General features: G+C 58.2%; 2 protein-coding genes across 6 annotated transcripts in view; one reads left to right on the forward strand and one right to left on the reverse strand.

Annotated features, from left to right (window-relative positions):
- The window catches only part of MMP28 (matrix metallopeptidase 28), a 34,356-nt gene extending 29,744 nt beyond the window's left edge, over positions 1-4,612 (forward strand). For 4 of the 5 annotated variants that reach the window (XM_038548082.1, XM_038548081.1, XM_038548079.1 and 1 more), the window contains 4 exons: positions 566-811; positions 1,953-2,102; positions 2,411-2,578; positions 3,621-4,612. In XM_038548082.1, the coding sequence (XP_038404010.1) occupies positions 566-811; positions 1,953-2,102; positions 2,411-2,578; positions 3,621-4,015 (959 nt within the window). In that variant the 3' untranslated portion in view covers positions 4,016-4,612. The remainder of the gene's footprint in view (positions 1-565; positions 812-1,952; positions 2,103-2,410; positions 2,579-3,620) is intronic. The other variant, XM_038548080.1, reaches the window with a different exon arrangement.
- Positions 4,613-5,408: 796 nt separating this feature from the next.
- Positions 5,409-6,530, reverse strand: C9H17orf50 (chromosome 9 C17orf50 homolog; the record flags this gene model as incomplete). The annotated part of the gene is made up of 2 exons (XM_038546040.1): positions 5,409-6,103; positions 6,184-6,530. Coding segments are annotated over 2 exons (576 nt in total), but the record flags the coding sequence as incomplete, so codon positions are not given.
- Between the last annotated feature and the right edge of the window lie 4,282 nt (positions 6,531-10,812).

A 10,812-nucleotide genomic window follows, 5' to 3' on the forward strand; every position in this document is an offset into this window, starting at 1 on the left:
ATCCAGTTCATTCCCTCTGCTCACACATAATACAGCAAGGCAGTGGAGACCCCCCAGCAGAGCCCTGCAGAGGAAGGCAAGAACACGCACACAGATATAGTTTTTATTAAAGAGGCCATACATACCCACAAACACACCCAGCACCCAGATCGAGGAACGCCATCACCAACATCCAGGAGGTCCCATCGTGCCCACCTCTGGGGTAACCACTATACCTGTCCCTAGATCTTTGTGAAGATAATTCCTAGGCAGCACTCACTACTTGCCCAAGGCCACACAGGCAGTGAATAGTAAAACCGGGATTGGAACCCCGACAGTTAGCCCCCCCACCCCAGGATGCTCAGCAGGCTGACGTCCACACCCCAGCGCTAGTCTCCAGTTCAGTGCTCCCCACTGCAGCCTCTGCCCCAGGTCATTAGGAGGGAAACTATGCGGCAGAAAACAGCCACAGCCACCCCTGAGGCTCAGCGCCCCCGGCTGCGGGGAGGGCGCGGGGAGGGCGCGGGGGGGCGGGCCGCGGGGCCCTCCCGGCCTGGCTGCCCCTGACCCTCCGCGCCGCCTGCAGGGGGCGCCCTGGCGCACGCCTTCCTGCCCCGCCGGGGCGAAGCGCACTTCGACGGCGACGAGCGCTGGTCCCTGAGCCGCCGCCGCGGCCGCAACCTGTTCGTGGTGCTGGCGCACGAGATCGGCCACACGCTCGGCCTGCCGCACTCCCCCGCGCCGCGCGCGCTCATGGCGCCCTACTACAAGAGGCTGGGCCGCGACGCGCTGCTCAGCTGGGACGACGTGCTGGCCGTGCAGGGCCTGTATGGTGAGCCCCGGGCCCCCCGCGGTCCCGAGACGGCGCCCGCCCCGCGCCCGACCTTCCGCCGCCGCCGGGCCCGCGCCCCGCCCTCCCCGCGCTCCGAGTGCGGCCGGTCCCGCCGCCGCCGCGACACCCAGGCCCCGCCCCGGCCCCGCCCCCGGCCCCGCCCCCGGCCTGCGCCGCTCGCTCCCCCGCCAGCCTCCCCCTGGCCGACGCCGGTGCCCGCTTCCCCCCCGAGCCTGGGCCTCTGCCCCGAGGTAGAGCCAGCCGAGGGCTCCCCCACGCCGCCCCCCAGAATGCACCGGCCAGGGCTGCCGCGCAGCTGGCGGGCGGGCGGGCGCCCTCCGAGGGCGGTGCGCAGGCAGGTCACAGCCCGGGCTCAGTCCGCCTGCCACTCCTGACAAGCAGGTGCGCGTGGGCAAAGCATTTCCTCTGAGAGCCCTCGGTGTCGCCTTCTGAGAGAGGGGTTCACACGTGGGGCCCCGCCGACCTCCCAGGCCTGTTGCCCTAGTGGGTATGAGCTTCTCTGTAGCCTAAGAAACCCAGGCAAACAGCTGCTATCTCCTGTGTATGCCGCGGGCCAGGCACGTAGCATGCAGCCCACTCGTGGGGAGAGCAGCTTTTTGTCCACAGTGGGGAGGACGGGGCTCCGAGGGGTTAGATAACTTGTCCAAGGTCACGCAGCTAGAGAGTTGCAGAGCAGGATGCAGGAGCTGCTGCCACGTTCTAAGCTTCTTGGACTCTGCCTCACTCTCAAAGTATGGTGATGTAATTCTTATAATTGCTGTAACTATCACAGCCCAGGCCCCTGAACTCTGCCCGCATGACATGTGTATTGCCCAGGACTCAAGGAAGAGAACCTTCTGGCTCTTCTTAATGCCAAACCCTTGTGTGGTCCCCCACTCCGGTTTTATCTCAGTAGGGTCCTCTTTCCCAGATTGTTCTGTAGGCGAGAGGGCACTTCAGTTTAGTGCTATGGTTAATAATACCAACAACCAAGGACAACTCTTAGCCCTCAACCCCCGCCCCTCCTTCCTTGCCTCTCATACCAGATAATGATGGAAGGAACCAGAAGGGAGGTCTTAAGACCCTCAACACATGCCCCAACCAGTGTGTGTTCTCTCCCTTTCTCTCCTTCCCCATGAAGGAAAGCCCCAGGGGGGCTCAGTAGCCATCCAGCTCCCAGGAAAGCTGTTCACTGACTTTGAGGCCTGGGACCCCCACAGGCCACAGGGAAGGCGCCCCGAAATCCAGGGTCCCAAATACTGCCACTCTTCCTTCGATGCCATCACTGTAGGTAAGATGGTCCCACCTTTGCCTCACTTCCTTTTTCCTTCCCCTTTCTCCAGGGGTCTCCAGAGCTAGAATCCAAGGTGGGGCTATGAATAAAAAAAAATAAAATCCAGAAATCCCAAGCCACAGGCATTCTGCAGGGTAGCAAGCCCTTGCCAATCAGAACACTGCTTCCTCCTGTGTGCTGTCCCTCTGCCCCACCTGTGCACGCTACATCCTCTCTCCTCAGTCTGGGAAGCTGGTTCTAGCACCTGCCCTGGAAGGAAGGCAAGAGGCTGATGGTCACTCCTCAATTCTCTTGTCTCCGAACAGATGGACAACAGCGACTATACATTTTTCAAGGAAGCCACTTCTGGGAGGTGGCCCCAGATGGCAATGTCTCAGAGCCACTCCCACTACAGGAAAGGTGGGCTGGGCTGCCCCCCCACATTGAGGCTGCTGCAGTGTCGCTGGACAGTGGGGACTTCCACTTCTTCAAAGGTACCAGCTCTGGGGCAGATGAGAAAACAGAGCCTAGAGAAGGGAGGTGTTCTGGTCAAGGTCAGAAGGGAAGAGAGGAGTCTCAATTCCAATCTGAACCTGTGACCCCAGGGCATTTTACCAGGAGGTTCCTTCAGTGATGGAATGCCAGGCATGAGTGTTGAGGTTGTCCCAGGGAGAAAGGGTGGGAGAGCTGCAGAGAAGAGTCTAGAAGGGAAGCAAAGGACCACTCCAGAGCTCTGCAATCAGCCAAAAAGTCCTAGTTCCTTAGAATCCTGGTTGTGTGAGATCGGGCCTTTCACTTGGGCTTGAATTTCTTGAATGGGGAAAAGAATCCCTCAGATTTGTTGAGGAAGGAGGATTAAGCAACATAACGTTTGAGGAGCATGCAGTATGAGTATGTAGTTTCATCCATCGAACAAATACTAAGTGCCTTGTGTGCATTAGACACGGTTGGAGGTGTTGGGATACAGTAGTGAACAAAACAAAAATCCCTGCTCTCATAGAACTATGTGTAGAAATGATGGCCACTGGCCTTCGCTGTCGTCGCTGCCCATTCAGGGAAGGGGCCAGCTTCCCACCTCCCGGGGCTGGGTTCCTGCGGGCGGTCTGCCCTACTGACACCTGCTGGAGGTCTAGGCCACAACAGGCCCTCCTTAGGGGGTTAGGACCAATTATTAGCACTGTGATCCATTTTGTTTTTTTGTTTTTTTTTTTAATTTTTATTTATTTATGATAGTCACAGAGAGAGAGAGAGAGAGAGAGAGAGAGGCAGAGACACAGGCAGAGGGAGAAGCAGGCTCCATGCACCGGGAGCCCGATGTGGGATTCGATCCTGGGTCTCCAGGATCGCGCCCTAGGCCAAAGGCAGGCGCCAAACCGCTGTGCCACCCAGGGATCCCTGATCCATTTTGGTTATCACAACTACTAACCACCTTGGGCTCCAGCATGAGGGGGAGCAGAGGTATGGAGGGAGGAGGGGAGGCGGAGGACCAAAGGGTGAAAGCCACCAGCTCACCCTGGCTCTTCCGATGCCCTACAGGGAGCAGATGCTGGAGGTTCCGGGGCCCCAAGCCAGTGTGGGGTTCACCACAGCTATGCCGGGCAGGGGGCCTGCCCCGCCACCCCGACGCAGCCCTCTTCTTCCCGCCTCTGGGCCGACTTGTTCTCTTCAAGGGTGCCCGCTACTACGTGCTGGCCAGAGATGGACTGCAGGTGGAGCCCTACTACCCCCGGGGCCTGCAGGACTGGGGCGGTGTCCCCAAGGAGGTCAACGGCGCCCTGCCTCGGCCTGATGGTTCCATCATCTTCTTCAGGGATGACCGCTACTGGCGCCTTGACCAGGCCAAACTGCAGGCAACCGCCTGGGGCCGCTGGGCTGCAGAGCTGCCTTGGATGGGCTGCTGGCATGCCAACTCGGAGGGTGCCCTGTTCTGAAGACACCCCCACCTCTTACTGAATTGTTGGTGCCCTCATGGCCAGTATGTGTGCCCTGGCCCAGGGGCAGGATCTGTGTTGGAAGCTTCTGAGCCTCCCTGCTCAGGCAGGAAAGTTTGCATTTGTTCCCTGGAGAATGTCTCTGTGCTCTTAAGACATTGATCTTTGTGGGATCAATCCAAGGAGAAGCCAAAAAGGGTCTCAAACTCCAATGGCTCTTCCTCAAAGGACCCCAAGCCTGGACGATTTTGTTTCTTCTGCTAAAGATGCACTTCCTATCTATGAGGTGACAGCTCAGGCGGCCAGAGAGGATCTAAAGCTCGATGGAGAGGTTGGGACTGCTTTGCAAGACTGTCTCCTTCCCCTCAGAACCTCCTGGCTCAGTTCTTGGAGAATTGGGTCTCTTCAAATGTGAGGCCTCACCTCCAGGAAGCTTGTGTGGGTTGGGTACAAGGAGTTTCCAAGGACCCCTCTTGGGTGGGAGGGTCAGGACCCAGAGCAAGAGGGAGACTGATGCAGGCCTGCTGGGCTCGACTTTGGGGGATGGGATGGCTGGAATAAAGCGGTGCCCCCAGCTGGTGGGCCTGGAGGCGGGCATCAGCCTTCCTTGGAATGGTTTCCAGTGAGAACAGGTGGGGTAGGGATGCTGGAGAGGCCAGAACCGCGTTCTTTTCTGTCCAAGCCAAGACCACAGACTATGTGTGAGTAGTTGTGATGGGGAGAGGTGGCCTGAAAAAAGCAAAATGTTCCTGCCCTCCCTCACTCCCCAGGCTAGATAGAGAGCCATGGGTGGTAGGAAGAGGATGAGGCGAGGGTGGCGGGCTCAATGCAGAGCGGCACTGCAAGCGCTGGGGTCCCTGCAGGCTGGGGGAGGCCCTGTGCTCACAATGGCCCCATTCTTCAGGCCACACACGCAGCGTTCCAGGAGCTGCTGGCTGGCCAAGAATAGCTGGGATTCCTGGAGAAGGAACCCGCTCCCCAGCCTCTCTGTCTTCTGCTTCAGCCGTCTGGGCGTTTGAGCATCTGGTTCCCTTGTCCGCCCCCTCCACACCTGCCAGTGCCTCATTTGCGCACACACTGACCTCAGCAAGACCAGGCTTCTAGGGGAAGGGGAGAAGGATCTGGCAAGACTCAGCCCTCAGCTCCCCACGGACATTGCTGGCGCTGGCCTACACTTTCTTCTCTGTGCAGGGCGGGGGAGGGGGGGACGGCCGTTGACTGCCCTTGATGCAAGTGCTTTGTTCCACCCTGGCCTGGGGAGCTGGAGGGAGGAGGCTCTCTGCCAGCTCTTTTCCCTCTGGCCTGAACCCTGGGATGGGCAAGGAGGGTCCTTATCTGGGACCCTCAAGGGGTCACCTGGGAGCCACCTGGCTTCCACCTGGAGACACTGACATTCTGATTCAAGGTTTATTGAATGATTGGAGAGGCAGGGGTAGGTTTCCCGGCGGTGACCGAACCCAGGGGTTAGTTTCTCTAGGCGATGCCTCTGCCACCGGGCCAGAGGACCTGAACTACCCGACAGAGGACTGTGAGGCTGTGCCAGGCGACTCGAGCCAGGTGGGCGGTAGGCACTGGGTGCCGCGGGGACGGGAGCCCTCTGGAAGCGCTAATGGCAGCACACAGCTCCAGGGGATGTTGGGCCCAGCCTGGGGCGGGCGCTCGGCGACAGGCGGCGACGCCCACGGCGACCGCGGCCGGCTCGCGGGCTGGGCGGAGGCGCTGCAGGGAGGGCGGTCCGGGAAGGGGCAGTTCTGGGGAAGGTGCAGGGGGGCGCGCCGCGTCCGGGGAGAGGAGGAGGTGGCGGGGAGGCTGGGCCGGCGAGGACGGAGGGCACAGAGGCTCGCAGCGGGGCGGGGCGCTCAGGGGCCCCCGCCGGCCCCCGCGCCCCCCGCGCCCCCCGCGCCCCCCGGAGCCCGCGCCTCACGCAGATCGCGGTGCTCCAGGATGCAGTGCGCCACGTAGGCCGGGTGGCTGTGCAGGTTCCTGCACTTCTTGCAGAAAAGGATCTCGCAGCGCGCACAGCCCCCGGCGCGCGGACGCCGGCGCCGAGTCTCCAGCACGCACGGCGGCTCCGGGAGGCTCCGCTTCCTGCGCGGGGCCGGGGACGCTCAGGGCCGCGCGCGGCCGCCCTCCCCGCCGCCCGGCCCGGCCCCGGGGCGCGCCCTCACCTGTCGGCGGGGGCCCCCAGGCCGCCGAGCAGCGCTAACGGGCCGAGCCAGCCCCAGAAGCCGCTGTCCGCGCGCCGCAGCAGCGCCACCTGCTGGCTGCTGGATTCCTGGCGCAGCGGGCAGTAGGACACTGAGCCCCGCTCGCGGCCCTCGCCGCCCTCCGCCTCCCGGCCGCGCGCCTCGCCCTCCGCCGCGCTCTGCTCCCGCCGCCCCGGCGCCGCCGTCTGCTCTTCCTCCTCCTCCTCCTCCTCCTCCTCTTCCTCCGAGCCCTCGTCTGCGGCCGCCGCCGCTTCGGTGGCCGGGGGCTCCGCCGGCTCCTTCTTCCACAAGGGGGTCTTCACTCCTGCGGGGCGGTCGGGAGGTGGGAGCAGGAGGTCAGCGCAGGCCCGTCGCCCCCGGGGAAAAGCGGGGTACCCCGACTGCTGTCCACAACCCGGCCACACCCTCCCCCCAAAAAAATCATCCTGAAGGACAGCGTGCGCGGGATGCACCAGACTAGCAGGATTCCAAAGCGAGGGTTACAGGGCGTGCGGGATTTCCCGGGGGTGAGACAGGGCCTGCGGGGCTGGGCCCCGCTCCCCCAGGTTCCTACTCTTCCTCCAGGAGGATTCGGGGCAAGTCACGTCGCTTCTGTCAAGCTCCGTGTCCCCATCTGTAAAAAGTAGTGGCCACCTCAAGGGTGACTGCGAGGCAGGTAGCAGGTCGCCGCGACGTCAAGCGCCCAGCCCGGGGCTTCCAGGGGGCAACCAACCAGATGGAGCAACAGGAGCTGGAGCCCCTAGGCTGGCTCATCACCACCTTCCTTCTAACTGGCTCGAGGGGGGGACCGAGCTCTGTGTAGGCTGTCAATAAACAGCGGGTTTGTAGGGAGAGGTTTGCATTTTGTTTTCTGCAACGTGGGTCTTGCCTGAAGGAAGCCCAGCTGTGTGGCAGGCACCTCGGATGAGCAAACCCACCTCTGGCTCACATACACACACACCAACCACCATCACCACCACCATGGGCAGACCGGTTAGGAAAAGGCTGCCCTAGGAGTGAGCCAATTAGGAAAAGATGTCTCTTCTTCCTTCCAGGCTTGACCTCAATGGCCGGCTGCATTTCAGCCACCAGTGTCCCTCCGGCTGGAGTCTTCGTGGATGGCACAAACTCCATAACTCAAAACTTGAGTTCTGGCAGGCAGGACGTTCCTGGGCTGCCATGCAAAGTAACCTGGCCTCGCCTAGGCCACCTCCTGCCTGGCACCACCTTGTGTCTGTCCTGCTCTCTGCTGCGTCTGGAGAGCTAGACTCCCAAGGAAAAGCAGGAGGGATGAGGGCAGCGAAGACACAAATGTGGTTTGCCCTGGAAAGGTCAAGAGAATTCCTATCATTTCCTGCCCATCCCGTTTAAAGAGGATGGGGACAAAGAATGGTGAAATTAGTGTTCCAGCTCACTTGTACTGGGCACCAACGGTATGCAGTCACTGTGCTAAACTCTTCATACATTGTGCCGCTTCATCTTCACAGGCACCTCAGGTAGGGGCGAGGGACGTAACCAAGGGGCCTCTGAATTTCATCCAAGATTTATGAAACCTTTCCAAAAAGGTTGTTTCAAAGATGTTGCTGATGCTGAAAATCCAGGGTCCACTGCACCCTTCATTGGGAAACCACACGAAGGAGCCTCTTGGTTGTGAAAGGCCAGACTTAGCGCCCAGCCAGAAAAGGGATGCCGCAAATTTTCGGGAGAAATGGGACTAGGAAACGAAGTTAGAAGGGAAGGTTGGGACTTTGGGTGCCAGGCTACGGAGTTAGGATTTTGTCTTTCAGGAGTGGGGAGCCACTGAACATTCTGATGGAGGGACGTGCTCAGAGTTGTGTCTCAGGATGGTCTGTCGCAGGACAGAGGGAGACCCACTGTGGTCCTGGCCGGAGAAGACAAAGGTCCAAACAGCTGCAGGTGAAGATGAGCAGATGTCCAGAATATTCAGGAAAGAGAGGAGAGGGCTTGTACAAGTAACTGAGGAGAGGCCCGACTTCTGCCCTCAGGCTGCCATGGTGACGGGTGAGCTGGTCCACACCGGGTTTGCATCCACATCTGACACAAGTCAATGGTCCTGTCCTCAGTCCCCACCCTGCCTCCAGCCCCACTCACCATGCTTATCCATTCCTTTCAAGGCTGTGCTGCCCTCTTTCCCCTGACCAGGGACTGGAATGAGCCACGTCCCACAATGCAGAGAACTTTGATCTCTCAGGCCTCTGTTGGATCACAGGGGGTGGGGCTAGAACTTTACCTGCCCTTAGGGCTCCACCCAGGAATAGCTGCCTTTTCTAGAGCCACCAAGACCGTCTCCCTACCTTTCCTCTTGGCTAGGCATTAAAGGGGAGAGAGGGGGTGGCTTTGGTTGCCAGTAGACTGGGTTCAATTCTCAGCTTTACCTGCAGAAATGTAAGAGCTATGAGACCTTCAGCAAGCTGTGTTGACCTTGCTCTTCATCTGTAAAGTGGAGCTAGTCACACAGTCTGAGACTTCATCTGGCCTACAGAAAGCTTTCCCAGCATGATGTTTACTTGCATCATTATGTTCCCCCTCCTTTCTGTCTTCTCTCAATCCTTCCTCACCCGGGCTCCCCATTCCTCTTCCAGCTCACTGCCTTAGCTCCAAGACACCAAGGATATGCCTCTAAGTCCAGTAGGAAGCAGGGCCCAGGCAAGAGCCGGTGTCGCTCCCAGAAGTCATGGATGTGTGTGAGAGAACTGGGGCTGGGGGAAAGGATAAAATCATGGAGCCCCAGCAAAATCCCTTATTTCCCCAGCTTTAACAGTGGCATGTGTTGGCAGAGACAGGGCTCTGAAGATGCAAAGCCAGCTCCGCACAGCCTCCATCTCATGGGGAAAAATGACTCAGTTGCCATCCAAGTCTGAGGGTAGAGGGAAGTGGGGTCTCTTCCTTAGGTGTCCCCTATCTCCCTCTGCCTGTGTCTCTGCCTCTCTCTCTCTCTCTGTGACTATCATAAATAAATAAAAATTTAAAAAAAATTAAAAAAAATCCCTGGGTGGCGCAGCGGTTTGGTGCCTGCCTTTGGCCCAGGGCGCAATCCTGGAGACCCGGGATCAAATCCCATGTTGGGCTCCCGGTGCATGGAGCCTGCTTCTCCCTCTGCCTGTGTCTCTGCCTCTCTCTCTCTCTCTCTCTCTGTGACTATCACAAATAAATAAAAATTAAAAAAAGAAAAAACTTAGGTGTCCCCTAGTTGGTGGAGGCCGGGGTGGTGGTGCGTGTAGAACAAGGAGCACAGAACAGCTCTCAGGGAATCTCCAGGTCACATGGGAGCCACCCTGTCAAGAACTGTAACATGTCCGAAATTTTACTCTTCTTGCGTGCTAGCTTATTAGCTTGCCGGGGTGTCATGGGTGTGCCAAAGAACAGGAGACTCCTGGATCAGAAACAAAGGACTTGATTCTTCATGGCACAGCAGCAGCAGCAGCAGCAAATCCACATCAGCACCGCCTGCCCATTGGCCCCTGGCTGCCATCAGGATGGGAGAGGGGCCTGTGAATGCCTGCCTGCGTGTAGTGGGGTGGGAGGCGGGGCGATTTGCATTATAAGAGACGCTCTCAGTTTAGGAACACACATCTTTTATAATGGGCAGTAAACAAACCTGCTCTTTGCTCCAGAAGGAGCCACAATCACTTTCCTCCAAGGATGTTCTTCCCTATATAAACACCCTGGAAAAGTCAGTGCCTCTATTTACTTGACAAGCAGAAATGCAAAAGACTCATGGAGAATTATCTGTCTGCAAACAAACCCATTTTCCTTACATCTACTCAAAGAGCTTGGAGCCACTATGGCTCTGGATGGCAATTCTAAAGTTCACTCTGGCTAATTTAAAGAGAAAGGATGGTGGGAGCCAACCGAACGGCCAGAAGACTTGGCAGGTGGACAGGAATGGTAGAAAGCTGGTGATTGTAGACACAGCCAAGGTCCACCACAAGAACCATCCAGTTAAGAAACCACTGCAGGGGGCCACCCCTGGTCACTGGCACTGTGAACAACCCTCTTGAGTCACTACCTAGGATTTAATGTCCCATCCAAACCACTGAGCCTGGGTTGTGGCTTTTAGGGAGGATCCCACCAAGAACCACAAAAGGGTATTCCTCTGGTCTGGTCATTCATCTCACCGTGCCTCTCCCACTTTGATCTGCCCAAAAGCCCTTTGTCATCCTTAGGGTGTTTATTTGTTCTTTTTTTGTTTTTTTTCCATTCACTCTTTTCAGGGATATTTTGGGTTTTGTGGACCTTCATTAAAAGTTGGGTTGTTGGGGATCCCTGGGTGGCTCAGCAGTTTAGCACCTGCCTTCGGCTCAGGGCATGATCCTGGAGTCCTGGGATCGAGTCCCACATTGGGCTCCCTGCATGGAGCCTGCTTCTCCCTCTGCCTGTGTCTCTGCCTCTCTCTCTCCCTCTCTGTTTCTCATGAATAAATAAATAGAATCTTAAAAAAAAAAAAAAGTTGGGTTGTCTTAACAAACAATACCAGCATGAAACCACATTGGAAATTGATCACAAAGTAGTAAACACTGTCTGCAGTGAAAGCACGAGAACAGGTAATCCTACCACACCAGGAACATGCCTCCTGCTCTCAGATGCCAC

Source organism: Canis lupus, chromosome 9 (genome assembly GCF_011100685.1).
Source record: "Canis lupus familiaris isolate Mischka breed German Shepherd chromosome 9, alternate assembly UU_Cfam_GSD_1.0, whole genome shotgun sequence".
Lineage (NCBI taxonomy): Eukaryota > Metazoa > Chordata > Mammalia > Carnivora > Canidae > Canis > Canis lupus.